Source organism: Sceloporus occidentalis, unplaced genomic scaffold, assembly GCF_023333645.1.
Source record: "Sceloporus occidentalis isolate IW3139 unplaced genomic scaffold, rSceOcc1.0.p SCAF_4, whole genome shotgun sequence".
In the NCBI taxonomy this organism is placed as follows: Eukaryota; Metazoa; Chordata; class Lepidosauria; order Squamata; family Phrynosomatidae; genus Sceloporus; species Sceloporus occidentalis.
Genome location: NW_028316984.1, coordinates 38,213,837 through 38,235,859, shown reverse-complemented (window position 1 = coordinate 38,235,859; position 22,023 = coordinate 38,213,837). Strand labels below are relative to the sequence as shown.

Here is a 22,023-nt window from a genome sequence, read left to right as displayed (position 1 = left end):
CCCCATTTTCATGGTGGGAACAAGGGGCCTTTTGGAATCGATTGATATAGCGAGGCAGAGCCGAATCAGGACGTGGGTTATTCCTTCAGTGGGAATGGACCCTAAGTCTTCTTGAGAGCATTTTGGGTAAACATGTGACTTTTTTTTAACTCCAGGGGCCACTGGGGGCCACAAAAATGGCAGTGAGGGCCACATGCAGACTACAAGCCACACTTTATTTCCCCCTGGGCTAGAGAACAGCTTCCTGCACCCTGTCCAAAGAAAGACATATGCATGCTTAAGCCACATTTACACACACATATGTTACCAGTAGGATGTTGCTAGTGCAAAGAGGCACCTTTGCATAATTCCATTGAATGCATCAGCTACTTAGCCATCAAAGTCTTAGTTACATCATGACTTCTGCAATGCATTTTATATAGAACTTACCTTGAAGAAAGTCTGGAAGTTTCAATGTGTGTAATATGTAGCAATAGCATCACTAGGGGGTGCAGACCACACCAGGTAACACCCTAAAGTGGGGGAGGGTGACACCACTGCTCCTCAAATGCCTACCTTTTGGCAGAAATGGGTTGTGACATTCATCTGCTTCCCTTTGAAATGGTTTAAGAGATGGTGGGAGTGGGGTGAAGCTCAGTGGGAGGAGAAAGGAGTGGCCTCAGAATTTTGTATAATTAAAATTTAAAATTTCAAATAGATTTTTTTAAAAAAATAAAGTATTCTTTTAAAAAATTCTTTTCAAATGTCACATTTTAACCAAATATTCACTATGTATATGTAAATACATTTAGGTTGTGCATATGATATTGAAATTAGAAGGTATGATTTTAATTTTGCTAGTTGTTTATGTCACAACTATTAGCATTACATTCAGTGGTATATGAGAATTACAATTTATAAGTAACATTAGTGCAAAAAAAAATTACTAAGGATTCGGTATGGTGTGAAATGGGAAGTTAATGGAGAGGTGATACCATGAGTTACCGGATGACACCAACCCTAGTGATGTCACTGACATGTAGCAGCTTGGCTCTTAACAGGAGCATAGTACAGTGCGCCCACATCATATGCTGGAAGCCACGCTGGAAGGAGCAGTGCTGTGCACTGGAAAAGGCAATGGCACACGCGTCGCCACACACCACACACTGCCACAGGCACGAGCCCCATTCACTTGAATGAACATCTGCATTTTTTCCCTTACACGGGGGGGGGGGGGGAGCGGAACGGATCCCCTGCGTAAGGGAAGGGACAACTCTACTAAAATCCCATTCCAGTTGTATTCCAGGTACAGTTTTGCATATTTGCAGGTCTCATTATGAAACTGTTTGGCTGCTCAGGTCTAAAGGGAAAGTCAGATGGATAAACATGGTGTGGGCATGTGCGTGTGTGCCTTCATGTTGCACATTGTTGTTGTTGACTGCCCTTGAGTCAACCTTGGCTCATGGCAACCCTGTGGATGAAACCTCTCCAAGACCCTCTGTGCTCCACTGCTCTACTTCAGTCTTGTAGATTCAGGCCTATGCTCTCCCTGATTGAGTTTATCCATCTGGCATATGGTTCTTCCTCTCTTACTTCTATCCTCAACCTTTCCCAGCATTATTGCTTTTTCTAACGAGCCATGGCTTCTCATGATGTGGCCAAAGTATGACAGACTCAATTTAATCATCTTGGCTTCCAGGGAGAGTTGACGCTTGATCTGTTGAAGGATCCATTTGTTCGTCTTTTTGGCTGTCTGCGATACCCTCAGCACCGTTCTCCAGCACCACATCTCAAATGAGTTTATTTTCTTTTTATTTACTTTCTTCACTGTCCAGCTCTCACATCTGTATGTGGTGATGGGGAATACAATGGCTTGGATGATTCTAACTTTAGTGGTCAGTTGTACTCTATAGGATCTTGTCTAGTTCTTTCATTACTGCCCTTCTCATTTCTAGTCTCTTCTTATTTCTTGAATGCAGTCTCTGTTCTAATCAATGTTTGATCCAAGGTACAGGAAATCTTTAACTATTTCCATTTCCTTTGTATAGGTTGAATTTATGTAGAGTTTCTGTGGTCCTTTCTCCATGTAAAAAGGACTGCAACGCTGTCGCTAAGCAGGTCTCTTGGGGAGAAGATTCCACAGCCATGGCGCCCAACACTTAAAAGATACCATTTTGACACTGAAACAGTGCCAAACTAAGGGAGAAACTTGAAGGAGGGCTTCAGCAGAAAATTAAGTAACAGGAAGCTTCGTATGAGAAGATGCATTCCAGAAGGGAAAATGTGACCTGTGAGCTGCATGCAGCCCTAATTCCTTTTGTATACCCTCTAAGTAAGCCCTTTAGCACCAAGACTCACCCCATTTGATTATTTCCCCAGAGAAAAAGTAGCTCAAGATAGCACCAGGAGCAGCAGCAACATTCAAAAAACTGAAAACCCTTTGGTGAGAACATGTGAGAGATACACCAAAAGTAAATTAATAGACAGTTATTTATTAATTTTTATTTATTTATTTGTATTAGAGTTTTTTCTCTCTCCCATCTTGTCTCCACCCACTTACTTGGCTTCAGAAACAAATGGTTACATGTGAAAGGGGTTGGTTGCTGTTAGTAAAAAAGAACTAAAGAGAAAAAAGATGTGTATTCTAAACTAGCCATATTTGTTTTATTACACTGAGTCCAGATTTTATCAAGGGGGGGGGGGGAATCTGTTCAAAAGTCCTCCTGGCTTTTGAGCCAGTTTCACAGAATGTCTTAGAAAAAGAAAGTGAAACATTCAGGCTAAGTACTGTGTTTCTCCAGAGCATCTTCTTGTCTGCTCTGAGCCAGCTGCACTTGTTTTTGGAATTTGCTCTGTATCCAGACACGATGTATCTTCACCTTTTTCTTCCTGTTTACTTGCAAACGCCGATCAAGTAGATTCTGTACTTCAGTCAAGCCAGCAGAGGAGAAAATGTGATGGACTTCATCTGTATTTATAAAATAAAAGCAAAGAGGTACACTAAGTCAATAAGGACAGATCTATCTAGAAAGTAGCTCATTGTGTAGGTCCAAAAAAACTATGAAAGATTAGCCATCTATCTCGGGAAGGGTAAGACTGCATACTCCTGTCAAGACAAGTTTTATCCCTTGCCCCCTCCCTCCACCTGATTCTCCAGGATCTTCCTCAACTGAATGGCTCATGTCACATCTGCTGTGTTGCTAGCTTTCCCACAAAACATACCCAGAGGAGGGTAAACAAAATGGTCAAGAGTTTGGAAACTAAGCCCTATGAGCTGGTTATATTGAGCTAGACAAGACTGTGGGGTAATATATCTGTCTCCAAATATTTGAAAGGCTGTCACATGGAAGATCAAGCAAATACATTTTCTGCTGCTCCCGAGAACAGAACCTGAACCAATGAATTAAAATTAAAAGAGAGGAAGAACTTCTTTAAGAGTGTTGTGACAGTGAAACAGATTGCCTCAGAGTGATGGGCTCTTCTTAACTGGAGGATTTTTAACAGAGCATGGAAATTATATGTTACTTCTAACAAGTTATTTTGGCACGTAGGTACTTTTTGCAGTAATGAGCTGGAACAGCTCACTTTTTGCTTTGCTGTTGCTAGGAGTATATTTTCAATGTAACGTGATAGGGTTTCTGCCTGTGACATGGGAAACCCTACCAGCAGCAGTGCTGCCATCAGCATGCAATCCCATTACCACAGAATGGTAGCCTCCCACGTGAGGCAACTTAAATGCACTGAACTCTGGACTCATTTGTCTGCAAAGCATGTGGCCTCTGTGTACATGTTTCACCTTTCTTCCTCCCTCAGTATGTCCAGTTTATTTATTCATAATGGCTGGAATCCTCTGTGGTAGTTACAAATATGTAATCTTGCATTATGTGCTCATGACTGTTATATATTCATGATCCCAAAGTAGCCCCTAGTTTAGGAACTATGTAGGGACTGTAAAAGTCCTCCAATCCTCACTTACTGAACTATCAAGAGAGGTCCATTCTTCTGTCACTTGGGAAGCAGCTGGCCAGCAGTCTTACCCATCCCTTGCACCAGTGATCCCTTGCACCAGTGACAGGGCCCTGATTCTGCCTGTTGCACTGGAGATCACTCGTGGGAGGGAGTGGGAATGATAATCAGCTGCTTCCCAATCAACAGGGGAAGAGATCCCTATTGATCACAGTGGTTGCTTCCCAGTAAGTGGGGATGGGGGGGCGGTTGGGCCTGGATTCACTGTGCAACACTGTAACTATGATGCTTATACATATGTCAATCCTATACAGGATTCTGTGGCAGCAAAGGCTCATAACTTGCCCTTTGTGTAGAAATAACCACAGTCCCTCTGCATGCTCCAGCATCCCAGTTTCAGCACAAGACCATATTCTTAATTCCATGCAGTACAGTACAGTGGTCCCTCCACATTCGCTGGGGTTAGGGGTGAAGGACCCCTGTGAATGTGGAAAAATTGCAAATAAAAAAACATTATTCTTTTTACCTTAGGGAACATCTCTCTAGGGATCTCTAGGTCCTCCTGTGCAACTCAATGGTCAACACCTGCCAGAAATTGACTAGAGTCATGCTGGAGGACCTACAAATGCCTAGAGAAGTGTCTTCTCTAGGAACTTCTAGGTTCTACAACACAACTCTATGGTCAACTTCTGGCAGAGTTGCACTCGAGGACCTAGAGATTCCTAGAGAGAACACACCAATCAAAACAGCAAATAATCAAATCTGCAAAAGACAACTGTATAGCTTAAGTTTTAATCATCTGTGGTCCTTCAATTGTAGTTGGACTGTAATGTCCATCATTCCTATTCAGCATAGCTAATGGTGAGAGATGATGGAAGTTGTAGTACAATTATGTCTGGAGGATGGGCCAACTCTAACTTTGACCTATCAGGACAAAGCTGTCAAGTGGGACAAATGTATACAGCTCTGTCCTGCTGTCTGGCACAAGAAGCCACTTCAAGGCTAAATGCTAGCTGCCATACATAACAACACCTGAGCATATCCTCAGGCATTATAATTGATTAACTGAATAAATAATGCAAACTCTGAAGACTAGCCAGTAGTTCTGAAATTTGTAATTCAAGAATTCATGTCGGTCTTCCTAACCATATGCCTGTTATTTAAATAAGCAAATAAGCAAACCACATCCCATCCAGAATGAGATGATTCTCTCTTCCAGTTCTGGCAGCCAACTAGCAGAAACTACCCTCAGAAAGGGAAAACTTTTCATGGTATTGTATGAATTGCACTTCAGAATCTCATGCCTAGTGGTATACAAAATCCATTAGTCATACTGAGTTTGAAAGCACTCTTCCAGACACCCAGTTGTCTCCCAGCTGTCACAGCTAGCATCAAATATTGAGGAAGCACATGTAAATTTGGTCACATCTCATAATCCAAAAGAATAGTCTTTTATGGGACTGATTAAAAAGAGCAAGATGTCTAATTCAGAGCCTTCCACAAGCAATGGGCATAGTGGATAAAGATCTGCCACAGGATTCCAAAAGAAACAGAGAGGCTGCATGCCAGTCAGAAACCATACTCCTGATGTCCATGTGATGATGTAGACACCCATAAGAGCAGAGCAGGGACTCATGTTTCTGATCATGCTTTATTAAATTTTAAAATATGCATAAAAACACAAACAAAAACCACAAAAGAAAAAATAAAGGAAAAAATAAAATGAAAATAAAAAATACAAAGAATACACCCCCCTGCAAAAACAAAAAACAAAAAACAAAAAAACAACCCAGACAACAATGCTTTTCAACACTCTTTCAACAATCACATTCTATACATCTCTTACATTCATTATATTTTCTTTCTCTTTCAATCTCCATTCTAAACTTCTTATCAATCAACTTTACTACATACTACACTCTTCTTCTCCTATACATTCCTTCATACAAACACATACACCATAACTTCCTACTTTGTTTTATTTCGACTATTTCTAATTGAATTCTGGCCTCCTTATGTCAATAGTTCAATGGTACTCTAGCCCATATTACTAACTCAAAATTTTCCTAAACTTCTATTCTGTCCTGTCTATAGACTTTCAACAAGACTCCTCTTCGAGTCTTAACCCCTCTTTATGGACGCGTCAGTTATAAATATCTAACTCTCTATCGATTAGCCTGCTCTTTAATTTATTTTTATTGGTCTTTTAGACCTATTACTGCTAAAGGACCCAAATTTTTCTCTAAATATTCTATTACTGGTATCCAAAGTATATTCCTCTTATAACTTAATTCATTTTTCAGTCCATTAATAAGTTTATCCAGTTCTAACATTTCATATAATTTAATTAAGCCAATTGTCTTCCTTTGGAATGACTCTCCCCCACCCCAATATTGAGCAAATACTATTCTTGCTGAGGATACCAAATAAAACAATATTTTGCCTGATTTTTTTCCAAGTCTTCCTCAAAAGTTTCTAGTAAACATCCTTCAGCATCTGGATTGTTTTCCCCAGGATCTCACCAATTGCTTCATTAATCATATTCCAATATTCTTTAGCCTCCTGACCTGTTCACCAGCAGTGGTAAAAAGTCTGTGCCACTACTCCACATTTCCAACATTTGTTATCTAATTTTTTATACATTTTGGATATTTTTTCGGGCATCAAGCCCAGCTTATCTCAAGAGGACGTTACATAATTTTGCAGTGATCTTTTTTGCTTCTCCATGCAAAATTTTACCTATGTCTGTTAGTTCTTTTTGAAAGCCTCTAATTTTACCATCCATCATCATTTCCTCGTGTATTTTGTCTATAAAGAAACCATTGATGTTTTATTACTTCTTTTACCATCTCTTCCATTGATTTCATTATATCTCCCACCCTTTTGTTTTTTCAATATGTCGCCATATCTAAGCCATTATACTCTATCAGGGACTCTCTTCTATAGAATACTTCGGTTGGGGAGTTCCAAAGGGATATTTTCGGAATGGTTCTTAACTTATATTTTTTCCATATTCTCAAAAGGGATCTTCTTATACAATGATTACTAAATTCCCTATTTAATCTTTCACTATCATATTTTAAATAGGCACACCACCCCCACTTAAGCCCTTCACCTTCTGTTTCTAATAATCTCTTATCTTCGAGAATGATCCTTTTTTTGTTTAAGAAATTTATAAAGTTACAAACAGTACAGTTAAACAGAAAAAAGAAATATATAATATAAAGAATATCAACAATCTAAAGGAATAATAAGGAAAAAATGAAGAAAGAAAGAGAAAAAAGAAAAAGGAAAAAATAGAGAAAAAAGTGTGTGTGTGTATATATATATATATATATACACATACAGAGAGAGAGAGAGAGAAGGGGGGTGATCCATTTTTTTAGCCATGTTAAACAATTCTCATCATAGTAAAGCTTCAAATTAGGAACTCCCAATCTTCCTCTTTCACACACATTTTGTATTGTTTTAAGTTTAATTCTGGGTTTTCTACCTCTCCATATGAATTTTGATAAGTCTTATCTGACATAATTATTGGAATAATCTGAAACAAAAAGTTAAACTGATGTTTTATTTGACATTACCACACTCAGATACTTAACTTTCTTTGCTATATTTAGTCCCGATTTGTTAATTACCTCTTGTTTCCCCAAATTATTTACATTTTTCTCAATTATTGTTGATTTATCTTTATTTAGTCTACATCCCGTATTTTCTTCAAAATTCCTTCAATAGTTGCATTAAGTGTTCAATACTCATTGAGGGATTATCCAACATAATCATGAGATCATCTGCAAAGACTCTTAGTTTGTAGTGGTGTTCTTTAATTCTGATACCCTTTATAATGTTATATATTTTTTAATATTTGCAATTAACACCTCCATCACTATGAGAAATAACTGTGGGGAGAGTGGATAGTTCTGTCTTGTTCCCTTGGTTATTCCAAAACTCTTAATTTTCTCACCATTGACTATGATTTGCGTCCTTTGGTTATGATATATTTTCCTTACCTAATTATTAAAATTAGTACCCATATTAATTTTTTCCATAATTTTAAATATTGTTTGCCAATTAACATTATTGAAAGACATCTCCATGTCTAAAAAAGTAATGCTAATTTCTTGTCATTATGTCTTTCATTGTACTCCAGTCCATCTAATAATATTCTATATTTTACCTCTTTTGTCTAACTGGGAGGAACCCTCTTTGGTCTTCATCTACCCAGTTTCTTAAACGTTTTTAAAGCTGATTTGCTAATATCAATGCAAAAATATTATGATCTATCTTTAACAATGAAATAGGCCTATAGTTTTTTTGGCTCCATTAAATCTTTATCATCTTTTGGGAGCAGGGCAATGTCTGCTTTCCCCCATGTATCTGGTAGTTTCTCATCTAAGATATTATTCATTACATATTATAATTAAGTATTTATAAAACAATGCAGTGAAACCATCAGGACTGGTTCCCCCCCACCATCTTTTTTGCACTCTTTAATAGCTTCTTTAACCTCCATCAAGGAGATTGGATTATTCAACATTTGTCTTACACAAACCATTATGCAAGAAGGCACTGATGCCGAAGAATAAAAACTGTGAGTTATAAAAGCAACACATTTATTTTCAGTTTATTTTGTGTGCTTGTCTTTTAAAAGAATGCTTCTATCAAGTGTTTTTAGAGAGGTACTGTTATCTGCCCTGAGTCCTTGAAGAGAGGGCAAATTCCAAGTATAATCCCACTACACATACAATCATAGATGAATTTCCATTTTAATGAACACATAGAGAGAGAAAGGAACTCTCTACTTGGGAGCCTTATTTCTATAAACATCTCCTGACTATTGAGAAAGAGACTGTGACACACGCAAACTTCAAAGTTTGCCTTGAATATGGAATGTTAGTGAGAGACTGACTGGCATCACAGAATCTGTGAGACACAATTGTTGTTGCTCTGTGCTGTCAAGTTGGCTTCAACTTAGGGCACCCCTATGAAGACCCTGTTATTAACAGACCTGCTCAGGTTTTAATAAGTTTACTTTTTGGGACTCTAATTTCCAGAATCTATTCAGCATAGTGATACTGACAGTGGAGGGTTTTGTTTGTTTGTTTCTTTGTTTGTTTTGAGGTCGTTGTCAAAAATGTCACTTTCCCAAATTCTAACTTTCTGGTCTGTGCTCTCAGGTTGTTCATGTTGTTATGTGCTATCATGCTGTTTTCAATTTATGGCAGTAAATGGAGAAACTTCCAAGAGACACTGTTATTAGCAACCCTACTCAGGTCTTGCAAACTCCAGTCCATGGCTTTCCTGACAGTAAATCCACCTGCAGTGTGGTCGTCCTCTTTTTCCTACGGCCTTCCACTTTACCAAACATTATCGTCTTTTCCAATTAGTCTTGCCATTTCATGATGTGTCCAATATAAGCTAACTTCAGCTTAGTCACGGTGATACTAAAATGTCACCTTTCCCTTCAGTGTCCTTAAACCACAATTGCTCATTTCCTGGCTAGTATTTTCCAAGCAAGATTACACGAGGAGATCCAATCACTTGGTCTTATGGTAAGATCTAACTATTAAAGCTGAATTATTAGATTATTATAATTATTTAATTATTATATCTAATCATTAAGGCTTACTTTGATCCAGAGCATGGAAAAATTACTTTTCTGGACTGTCTACCCAGAATCCTCCAGCCAGCATGGCCAGTGGAAGTTGTAATCTAGAAAAGTAAAATTTCAATATTACTTTGTTTCGGCACAAAGTAGCAACAACTCATGGACAAAATGAATTCTGAGAGGAAATCTTATTTTTTTTCTCACAGTAACTCCTAGACCAAAGTTCCTGCTACCACTCTCCTGCTCTAGGCCACCTGACAACATCCCACCATGGTACTGGCCCAAATACCTTTAGTGAAGAAGTAAGCTCTGGTGCCATCGCCTCTTACATAGAAATTCTCTGACAGGCAGCAGCCTAGGGTGAGGGGAAACAAGGAAAAAGAGGATGCCATTTTCATTAATGAATCACAAATAAACAAAGAAAGCCCTTATTTCCCTGAGCATACCTTTCTTAAAACGTAGCTGAGAAGCATCATATCTTCCATAGTCTCGAAATAGCATCATCCCTCCAGGTTTCAATAATCTAGCCAGCCTGTTTACAATTCCTTGTATCCTGTGAAAAGAGAACAGAATCCCACCCCATCAACACACATACATATTTAACAATAAAACCACATAAAGCAGTAGCTTGCATCTTGCTTTTGAACCCCACTATTGGGCATGCAAATAGCCTGCCTCCATTAGACAACTCTAACAAGACAGGTCTTCTCTGTTGATTTAAGGAATGTATACCCTGCTTTCCCATTCTCTTTCAAATAAAGTCAAGATGTTCAAAGCAGCTTACATACTATAAGAAGCAGGATGGGGGGGAATCAATTTGGGTATTTGGGGGGTCAGGGTCTTTTAAAAGAAGAGGTCCCCTACTAACACTTTGGAATGTCCATCTTCTTAAATAAATATGGAGTTTGCCCAAGGGCTGGCAGTAACATGTTACAGAAAACAGCCTTGGCTGTAATGCATTATTGTTTGAATAATCATTTTATCTACAGGTTTTTAAAAATTATTTTTTTAAAAAATTCTAATTACTACTTATAGCTGTATTAGATTTTTTGGGGAAGTATAACAAGTAAAGTTTACTTTTTACTACAAAAATCCTATCTTGCTGAGAAATTGTTTTAGAGAATTTGAGACTAGTTTTGTATTTTAAACTAATTTTAAAACCATAAAAATAAGAATGTGTGTTGTTAAGAAAGACAACAAATTAGTCTTCTAACAACCAATAACTAGTAATGTAAACAGTATACCCCATGCAATTACAAATTTTATTCCAACTACCAAGTAACAGGATACTTTTAAAAGTAACTTTCCAAGGACTGAGCCACAAGAAAGTGACAAAGCACAGTACATGAAATGGGACATGAAGACATTCTTTTAGGTAAGAGAATGTAATACTGTTCATCATCTCCCTTAGGTAGCCCTGAAATCTACTCACAGTAGAGAGACGTGAACCACACTTGCTATCGTCCCCCCACCCTGCCCTTTCAGCTTTCAATCACCTGTCAGGATGAATAGAAGAGAGAACAAAGACGAGGAGAATGACATCCAGGCTCTCATCTGGGAAGGGATAGGGAGAGGCATTATCGCACAGGTCATGAACAAAGGCAAAACAGCGAGAGGAGTCGAAGGATGAGTGTGACTGTTATGGCCCAAGTGAAAGAACAACAGAGAAATTTAAACCAATTAGAATATTTCCTATCAAGCAAAAATACTTAAGCCTCCCTGCACCCATAGAATCATAGAGTTGGAAGAGACCACAAGGGCCATCCAGTCCAACCCCCTGCCATGTAGGAACTCTCAATCAAAGCATCCCTGACAGGTGGCCAGCCAGTTTCTGTATAAAGACCTCCAAAGAAGGAGACTCCACCACTATCTGAGGGAGTGTGTTCCACTGTTGAACAGCTCTTACTATCAAGAAGTTCTTCCTAAAGTTTAGGTGGAACCTCTTTTCCTGTAGCTTGCATCCATTGTTCTGTGTTCTAGTCTCTGGAGCAGCAGAAAACAAGCTCGATCCATCCTCAGTATGACATCCCTTCAAATATTTTAAAAGGCTATCATATTGTCTCTCTTCTCCAGGCTAAACATACCCAGCTCCCTAAGTCTTTCCTCATAGGGCAAGATTTCCAGACCTTTCACCGTTTTGGTCACCCTCCACTGGACACACTCCAGCATGTCAACATCATTTTTGAATTGTGGTGCCCAGAACTGGACACAGTATTCCAGGTGAGACCTGACCACGGCAGAATAGAGTGGCACTATTACTTCCCTTGATCTAGACACTATACTTCTATTAATGCAGCCTAAAATCACATTGGCCTTTTTAGCTGCTGCATCACACTGTTGACTCATGTTCAATTTGTGGTCTACTAGGACTCCTACATCCCTTTCACATGTAGCCTTGTTAAGTCAGGTGTCCCCCCCATCCCATATCTGTGCATTTATTTTTCCACCTGAAGTGCAGTACCTTACATTTCTCCATGTTGAAATTCATTTTGTCAGCTTTGGCCCAGCTTTCTAATCTATTAAGGTCATTTTGAATTTTGATCCTCTCCTCTGGGGTATTAGCTACTCCTCCTAATTTGGTGTCATCTGCAAATTTGATAAGCATGCCCCCTATTCTTTCATCAAGTCATTGATAAAGATGTTGAATAGCACTGGGCCCAGGACAGAACCCTATGGCACCTCGCTGGCCACTTCTCTCCAGGATGAAGAGGAGCCATTGCTGAACACTCTTTGGGTTCAGCCAGTCAACCAGTTACAAATCCATTTAACAGTTGCATTGTCTAACTCAAAATTTACTAGCTTGTTTGCAAGAATGTTTACACTTGTCCCCATATTCCATACAGCTTCCAAAAAGGGTCAGCCCCAAACAACAGTAACAGTCAACTTGTGGATATAAGCATGATAGCATGATATGTAAACACAGTTAATGTGTATCAACAGATATAAAAGCAATTCACCACTGGAACATGCTGCCTTCTTCCCAATCAGAGTATTCATCTATCTAACCCAGCATTATCTAGTCTGACTGGTATGTACCTAGTGTAAATCTTAAGTACAAGCCACATTTGGGCTAAGCAGCAGGAAAGAAGCCAGATGGGTTCCTCTGCTGAAGAGAGCACTCTCAAAGACTGGTGCCAATACTGAAAAGGCCCTGACTTCCCATCCAACTGCCATGGTTTATTAGGCAGGGGAACACAGAGTAGCAGCTCTGATTCTGAATTATGTGCATGCTTAGACAGGGTGACTACATTAATCCGCTCAAGTGATACTACTTTTTTTTTCCATTGCACAGCCATGATGTTTAAAGAGAAAAAGAAATAAATTCTAAACTGTTGCAATCTTAGAACTCTGTATCTTAAAAGAGGCCTATTCTGTTAGCTGCTGAAATCAAGAGTTAGGGATGCAATCTATGCACCAAAACAAATATTACATGTAAAATACCTTGATCAGTTCCACTGCTCCTGAGGCAAAATCACAGCAATACAGAAAGACTCCTGGAATATGGCTGGGAAAAAATAAATTATAATTTTCCCAATTGATTTTGTGAAGCAACAGTAATTGACACTAAGCCTTCTGCAGACTAGGGTTTTGACACTGCAGACCAGGGTTTGATTCCCCCTCAACGATGAAATCAACTGGGTGACCTGGAGCAAGTCACAATTTCTCAGCCTCAGAGGATGGCAATGGCTAATCTCCTCTGAATACACTTGCCAAGAAACATCCATGATGCTTTAGGGTCACCATAAGTCAGAAATGACTTGGAGGCACACAACAACAAACAAAAATGATCCATTGCATAAATGTTGTTGGGGTAAATGGGGAAGGGTATAAAGAAATGTAGTAGTGGTTTGAGCATTGGACTACGACTCTAGAGACCATGGTTCTATTCCTGGCTCAACCATGGAAATTCAGTCTGTGACTTCAGGGAAGTCACACACTCTCAGCCCCCAAAAGTCCCGTGATAAGGACCCCCATAGGTTGGAAACAACTTAAAGTCATGCAATGACAATAAATTGAACTGTGGGGGAAAGGCTGAAGTGGTAAAATAGCTTAGGAAAAAGATTTTTGGCACCTTGATATGTTATGTCTGATCTGTCACAAGATTACTTGTGTTGTATTCTTACAATTCTGTCCAGAAGGAGTTGCCAATGGTACCCTTCTCTGGTATAAGACTGTGGCAGAAGATACTTTCAGATTTTTAGTACAATGAAATGGGGATCCCCAGGGAACATAAGTGCAGATATTGTCATCTTAATTGTCACTGTAGCTGAATGAAACAAAAAATGGTTGGCTTTGTTATAATAGTAGCTCCCCTGTCGCCTCCAGCCTTCAAATACTGCAGAGACAGCTCCATGTTCCCTCTCACACTTTTAATAAACATATAGATGTATTTCCCCAGCACTAATTAATAGTAACTGTGCATGGAGAAAAAAATAGGCATTCTACAGAATAAGACAAAACATTTACTCAAGCAAACAAAACAACCCTAAAATAAGAGTAATATTTATTCAACTGGTTTCTTGTTCTCTCTATTAAGAACGACCAGCAACAGCAAGCAGAATTATTAATTTGCAGTAAAAGTATTTGGAAGTAAACAGAACTACAGAGGGCAAGTTCATATGGATCTCACTTTGTTTATTATGGCTTGACAACTTGCTGCTGAACATGTAAATCAGTTCTAGAGAAATAGAATGCTGAGTTCACACATCATAGTAAGCCAAGATGTGTGTTTGTTCAACTCTGCTTCTTGTTTAATCCTACATTATCTCTGCAAAAAAACATGGTTTGTTAGCCAGCCACAAATCACAATGAGAAGTGATTGTTTGTCATTGCCTTATGAACTGGAGCTTGTTTAAACCATGGCTTGTTGTTATGCTTGCACCCCAAAACATGTTTCCCTAATTGCCCACCCTGAACCTATGAAAGGAACAGAAGAGAAAGAGACCAATAATGTTGCTTGCCTGTTTTTCTGCGGGGCAGTTCATGCTAGAACTACAAATCACTGCTAACATAAACTAGAGATAAGCATAAAGTGTGAACACATAGCTAGTGTGTATCAACAGATATAAAAACAATTTGCCATCAGAACATAAAGTTGACTTCTGCCAAGTCATCTGTCCAACCCAGCATTATCTACTTTGACTGACAGTTGCCATGCAGGAACTTAGGCAGAGGTCTTTCCCATTACCTGCAAACTGACCCTCTCTGATGGAAATACCCAGGGCCTTGTACATGCAATGCAGGTGTTCTAATGATTTATGACCTCCCTCTACATTGGGGTGGGCAAAGTGTGGCTCATGAACCACATACAACCTACAAGATAATTTATTTGGCCTGGAGGCCCCTCTGGCCTATTGGCTTATAATTTTGAACTAATTTGGTTGTCCCCCCCCCCCCATTTTTTCCTGAATATGATTTTTTCATAACAAAAGATAAATCTACAAAAATAAAAGCTTTTGCTCTTAAACAACTCATTTAGAGTTGTGCCACTATTATAAATTAGTGAAGTGAAATATCAAAGAGAAGTGTCAAGTAGATATTATGAATATCTACTCAGGAAACTGACTGTGGATTATGCGTTATATGGAGACAGTAACATCAAATGATTGGTTGAGTTAGCAATACTTTTCATACTGTGAATTATCCATTACTGAGACGTTAAGAAATCATCATGCATCTGTGAGCTACACCACTGTCAGAAGACCTTCAGTAGTTAGTGTGCTTAATGCAGGCTTCTAACTTGGCAACTACAGCTGCCATCATCCTTGACCACTGATCATGCTGCCTGGGGTGAATGAGAGTGGTAGCTGGGGAAGTCTGGCTCATAGTACTACTATGCAGGATCAAGAACACAAGATAGATGACATCTTTGTTACTGACTGAGTTGACCAGCATAATAATGTCTGGCTAATCATAATAATTTATTTGTACCAGTGATGGGGATGTGTCACAGGAGATGTATGATCAAGTAAGTTCTTTAGGAACACACTACAGGAAGAATGAAAACTGTGTGCCCCTCTGGACAGTTTTGGGCTGCAACACCTCATCAGTCCTAGCCTACATAGCAAATAGTGAGGAGTGTCCCATTCCTGACATACAGTAAAACTTTCAAGCACAGAATACAGCAAACCACATTGTTCTTGCATCATTATTTTATCAGATGACTTTGGCTCTGAGTCAAGGTGAAACATCTTACCAAACAGCTTTCAAAATAGGAATAACACTGTTTCCAACACCACAGCCAACCTGGAAGTATAAATAAATAAATAAAAGAAAAGAAAAGAAAAGAAAGCTATAAATGCATTATTTGTGCCCCCTTCTAATTTATTCTCAAGTCCTGGAGCAGGTTAAAGACGATTTCTATAAAATTCTCAAGCTATATTTCTACAAACCCTCTTCACTTAAAAGTATCATTTAGGGCACCAACCCATCTGACAGCATACTAAGAAGTTACTTTACTAGGATACAAAAATGACTAGACAAAGACAATAATTCCTAAATTTCTAAGAGATGGGGAGAAAGAGTAGAAACACTTTAAAATTCCTGTATCCTTTGACTGTATTGTTTGCAAAGTACAGTTAAGAATGTATAATTGTAAAGCTCATCCTAAAAAACAATTAAATAATAAAAATAAAATTCCTGTATCTTTGCAATTCTATGTCCCTGATTTCAACGGGGAAGGAAGGGAAGTTTATATTGAGGTCTTAGCAGCACATCTACGCTGAAATGTGTGTATGGAAGTAAGCATATGCATGTGAGTATATCTGTGGGGCCCCTGACCCAGTTGTCCCCAGGGCTAAAATGACCTTCCACCTCAACATACTTTACCTCTAATATTCTGTAAATAGCATTACTACCAGGGAACTCTTTTCCGAAGCACTTGACACTATGGTGATCATCTCCAGGGTAGTGGTGGCATGAACTAATATTACTTCCTTGTACAGAAGAACCTTTTACAAGAGAATTATGCTCACAAAGGCAGTTGTCTTCATGTATTCTGGTCAAAGTCAAGTGAGAGTTCTTTTCTATTGATGTATCCATTTTTATGTAATCGTCACATTTTCTTTTTGGAAGAATTTCTGGAAATTCCAAGAACAGCCAATTGCGATCTTTGAAAAAATTGTTCTTATGGGTCTTGTAAAACTGATCCCAGTATTTACTGGCTTCCCTCTCGTACTTGTCTAGATGTAAAAACACACAGATGGGCACAATTTATGTGAAACAGTGAAAAAACAGTTACAAGTAAACACTGCTAACAAAGATAAAGGTGGAGATTTAGTGAGTTGGTTAACAGATTTATGTCCAGCCTTTCTCCCATAGTTGGGATGTAAGACGGGTTCCAATATAATTTAAAAAGAACTAGCAGTAAAAATAGAATAAATTACACATATTAAAATATACATTATTTACTTACTTACACATATTAAAATACAAATTAATTTGATAATACAATAGAGTCACATTAAGTTAAAGCAGTTTTTTTACTTCTCAAAAATAAAAAATTAATAGCCGAATTATTTCTTTGAAGTTGCTGGGGCTCACATGAACAATATTACAGCATGAGGAGCATAGCCAATCTGGTTTTTTGGTTGTGAATGATTAAAAAGATTTGCATCATATTACCATGAACCAATTATGACTAGTGGATATGCTATATTTATTCTATAATACCCTTATTCAAAGACTGCTGCTCTTGCATGGCTCATCTCTTTGAACATCTTGCTCTACAGATTTGGCAAATAATGAATGATAAAAAGCACAATGAATTTACCATTGTTACTCACTCATATCCATACATTTTCATACTTAGTTTTTTTGTTAGAAGAACTATACATTTATTATTTTTAAAATATGAAAGATAGGCTTCCCTCACAAAATACTATTGATAGCCCAAGAGGAGAGCAGAGATATGTTATTTTTGGATTACAAATCCACAAATCCCTGACTTCCTCACCGGCTGGGGAATTCTACTTATTTATTTACTGACTTGGTTACAAATGTTTGAATATGATTTGGATCCAAAATGTCAAAACTATGTATGTTAATAAATAAATGCATAAAAATGTAGATATTCATAAATATGTTTTAACATATATAAAAAACAAGTATAGCCAGCACTCGGTATCTGGGGGTGGGTGGGTCCGTTACAGCAACCCCTACAGATACCAAAATCCACAGATGTTCAAGTTCCATTGTCCCCAATGAGCACTGCCACACCGCCATTAGGGACAATGGAACTTCAATGGTGGCATGTGTACATGGTTGCACTGCCTTTATGAACAGCTCCTGTTGTCCCCAGTGGCAGCACAGCTGTGTTGGGAACAATGGGACTTAATGGTGGCATGACCATGTGCATGTGCCACCATGGGACAATGAGGGCTGTTCCTAATGGCAGTGTAGCCATGTGCACGCGCCACCACTGGAAACAATGCAGGCTTGCCATCCATGGATGCTTGATTCTGTGGATGACAAGTCCACTGATACTGAGGGCCAATTGTAATAGTTGGAACATGTCAAATTTCAAGGGGAAGGCACTGAAAGTTCATCTTTTTTGCCTTCTTGATCAAGACAAGATCAGTTCTGGCCTGAACTGAGATTGAAATAGATGTAGATAAACATTATCATCCTGAAGTTTCTACAGTTGCACTGTCACAACATTTTCAAGGACTTTTCCCTCTAAAAAGAGTGTTTGCTAATGGCAAAATATTGTTAAAGACTATAGCCCTGTACAGACTGGTGCTTTGCACCAGCCTGGGGCCGATTTTAGGGCTCCGTAGGACTGGGCATCCATACACATCCAGCCCTACTTTCAGTGCCTGTGCGCCATCTTGCCACGCCCCCACATGGGATGTGCAATGATGACACACAGGCATCCGAACACCCAAACGGTGCTCGCTGGAAGCGAGGACATCATAGCACACAACCGCCATTATGATGCCCTTTAAAAGATGCCGCTTAGGGCGGCCCCTTTTTAGGGAGTGTGTTGGTGCCATGTGGCTGGTGCGGCAATGAGGAGGGGCAAAAATGGGCAGCATGGAGCCACCTGGCTGTATCCCCCCTATGTATCCAAAGTGTGTTTCTTTAGGAGCAGCTGCACCCTGGCCTCTTTAAAGGCAAGGGGTACCACTCCCTCAGTACAAAAGCACTTCCAGTTGCTTGGATCCACTTGGCCATCACCTTCTGGCTCCCTATGATCAGCCATGATGGGGCAACAATCAAGAGAACATGATTCTATGTGGCTGCATGAATTACTGCAAATAATTTGACCATGGTGCAGTACAGGCTGCCGAGAAACGGCGGCCTGCCAGCACCTGTTTTTACCCCAAAGCGCACGTTGCAACTCTGGAGGAAAAAGAACCCAGAAAAAACAGGTTCTTTTTGCGCTGCCGGAGTGATGTCGTGACGTGCGGTTGCCGTACAGTCCATAACCCTAAAATGGTGCCAGCACGGCACTTTTGCGTGGTCTGTACCACTCCCATGTCTTCAGGACACTTCAACTGAAACCAATTCGGAATTCTCAAAGATATAGTTGTTTTTAAAAAGTACTGTTTTCTAGCTTTAAAAATGGCAGGTCTGACTCTATAGGGAAAATTGCCAGATGTTCTTGGACTCCAGCTCCCATCAGCCTGGCCAGCATAGACAATGATAAGAGATCATAGTGTTGCATTTCAATAACACCTTGAGGGCTGCCCTCTGCCCATCCTTGAGCTAAACAAGTGAAGCAGGGGAGCTTATGGCTTGCTACTGAACATAAAGGCCCTGTTCAGACTGGCCATTAAGGCTGGCCTGGGGGCGGAGTTGGGGTGTTGCGTCCACATGACACATGCTCTGACTCCACCCCCAGGGCCCCATGACACCATATGCCACTCCACACAGCGTGCGGCACCATGGCTCTTCCGGCGCTACATCCATACAACGCAGTGCTGAACGAGCACCGCAGTGCCACAGCTATGATGCCCTTTCCAGGGTTAAAAAAGGAGCCGCTTTTTATGGCTCCTTTTCGTGCTCTCTAAAGGCTAGATCGGGGCCGCAGCATGCGGTTGCCACAGCCCCAATCCGGCTGAAGAAGGGGCTATTTGTACAGCCCCAAAGAAAACAAAATAATGAACATTTGGGATCTACATACATTCAACCTAGTTAATGAAGAAATTGAAATAGTTAAAGATTTTCCATATATTGGATCAAACATTGTTTAGAATGGGGACGACAGTCAAGAAAGAAGAAGAAGCCTAGGAATGGGAAAGGCAGCCATGAAAGAACTGGATAAGATCCTAAAGTGCAAATATATAACATTGAGCACTAAAGTGAGGATCATCCAAGCCATTGGATTCCCCATCACATGTACAGATGTGAGAGCTGAACAGTAAAAAAAGGGGATAAAAAGAAAATCAACACATCTGAGATGTGGTGCTGGAGAACAGTGCTGGGAATACCATGGACAGCCAAAAAGATAAACAAATGAGTTCTTGAACAGATCAAGTCTGAAATCTCCCTGGAAGTCAAGATGATCAAACTGAGGCTGTTGTACTTTGGACACATGATGAGAAGACATGACTCACTAGAAAAAACAATAACGCTAGGTAATGTTGAAAGCAGTAGAAAGAGAGGAAGACTGCATGCTAGGTGGATAGACTAAATCAGGGAGGTCATGAGCTTGAGTCTACAAGACCTAAGCAGAGCTGTGGAGGATAGGGGGGCTTGAAGATGTCTCATCCATAGGGTCACCATGAGTTGAGGTCAACTCAAGGGCTGCTAACAACAACAGTAAGAAATTGCAGCAGAAGGATCCAAATGGGTCTTCTGGTCTTGTTTTTTTCAATGTTCCACTGCAATTAGCTGAAATGTAAACAATATTGAACAAAAACCATCCTTTACTGTTTGAAAACAACTGAAAGATAAAGAGTGCCATTCATTAATCCACAAATAAGCATCAAAGATCATGTCTAGAAGACAAAGGAAAGAGATGCGAAAGTATTTTAAAGTCTGAACCTCACCAATTACTCTTCAAGGCTCTCCCTTTTCCCTGTTGTGGCCAGATCTCATGAGCAGGGCCTACTTGCATATAAATACAGATTGATAACTTTGGTTTACACTAACTGCTCCAGAACCTAAAACTCAAGATCACTGTATATAAAGTCAAGCTCACTAAATATACACTGTATATTTAGAATGCAAACAGTGGTCTCATCCGCAAACTAGCTTTTAAATGTTTTATCTGAAAAGCTGATCAAAGAGCATTAAACTCTTTCAGAACTTGATGACTATGACTATATTTGCACATCACAAACCACAATTTGCTTTGTTAAAATGTGGATTACAGTGAGGAAACCTGTCTCTGCTAACCAGCCACAAACCATAATCTGAACCCACAGCTTGTTGCTGGCTTATTTAAACCATGGTTTCTCATGAAATCTGAAACTGCAACAGTGGCTTTTGCCCCCTGTTGCCAATGTTAGAAAACAGGAACTGATAAAAGGGAAAGAAGAAAAACAGACCAGAAATGGAGAAGATATACCAGTTTAGTTGACTGTCTGTAGGGCAATTTGTGGCTTAAAACAAGACATGTAAATACAAAACATGGCACATACCATGATATACAACAACACTATGCATTTGAGACACAAGTCAAACTAGCTAAAAAGGAACACCTAAATCACCTCGCCATTGTGCCAGACACTTCAACCAACTTGTTTTGAAGAGATTTGGTACTCAACACTGGAAAAGTTGGACCACTGACCAAGTCAACGTATGCATATTTTCCAGCCTTCCTTGGAAGATTCACTATTGCTTATTTTATATTACCCATTGTACTAGTGTGTGTGTGTGTGTGTGTGTGTGTGTGTGTAAGGCAAGATAGAAATTCTGACAATAAATGAATAATTCCAGTTCTTCAAAGAAAGAAAAATAAGCAAATGCTTGTTAAATTGAATGGGAAGTACCCACAGAACTATATTGCATACATCTTGGTTAATCTTTTGCAATCACCTATAAAGAATATGGGATGTTGCCTTACAGTGTCAAAGACTCTGCACTAGAGCCCATTTCATTTCCATGGCACTTCAGTGTTAAGTGTTTCAAATGCAGCTCTGTGGCTTTGGAATACTCTGTGTCCTTTGTGTTTATAACATCAGTCTGCATCAAACACCAATATAACAGAGTTGTAATATAGATCCAGTGTGAGCCAGCATGGCCTAGTGGTTTGAGTGCTGGATTACAACTCTGGAGACCAGGGTTCCATTCCTAGCATGGCCATGAAACCCACTGGGTGACCTTGGACAAGTCACGTGCTCTCAGTTTCAGGGGAAGGCAATGGCAAACCTCCTCTGAACAAATCTTGCCAAGAAAACCCTGTGATGGGATTGCCTTAGGGTTGCCATAAAACAGAAATAACTTGACCTCAGACACATCACACAATAACAACAAACAATATAGAGAGATACAGCAGGTATCTGAGATCACACATGCAGTTT

General features: G+C 39.5%; 1 protein-coding gene across 7 annotated transcripts in view; it reads right to left on the bottom strand.

Moving 5' to 3' along the window:
- Positions 1-2,511: 2,511 nt before the first annotated feature.
- The window catches only part of METTL8 (methyltransferase 8, tRNA N3-cytidine), a 40,972-nt gene continuing 21,460 nt past the window's right edge, over positions 2,512-22,023 (bottom strand). For 5 of the 7 annotated variants that reach the window (XM_089523278.1, XM_089523279.1, XM_089523280.1 and 2 more), the window contains 7 exons: positions 16,382-16,734; positions 15,750-15,799; positions 12,995-13,058; positions 11,050-11,189; positions 10,000-10,106; positions 9,843-9,908; positions 2,512-2,947 (listed from right to left, as the gene is read on the bottom strand). In XM_089523278.1, the coding sequence (XP_089379404.1) occupies positions 2,760-2,947; positions 9,843-9,908; positions 10,000-10,106; positions 11,050-11,189; positions 12,995-13,058; positions 15,750-15,799; positions 16,382-16,734 (968 nt within the window). In that variant the 3' untranslated portion in view covers positions 2,512-2,759. The remainder of the gene's footprint in view (positions 2,948-9,842; positions 9,909-9,999; positions 10,107-11,049; positions 11,190-12,994; positions 13,059-15,749; positions 15,800-16,381; positions 16,735-22,023) is intronic. The other 2 variants (XM_089523284.1, XM_089523283.1) reach the window with 2 other exon arrangements.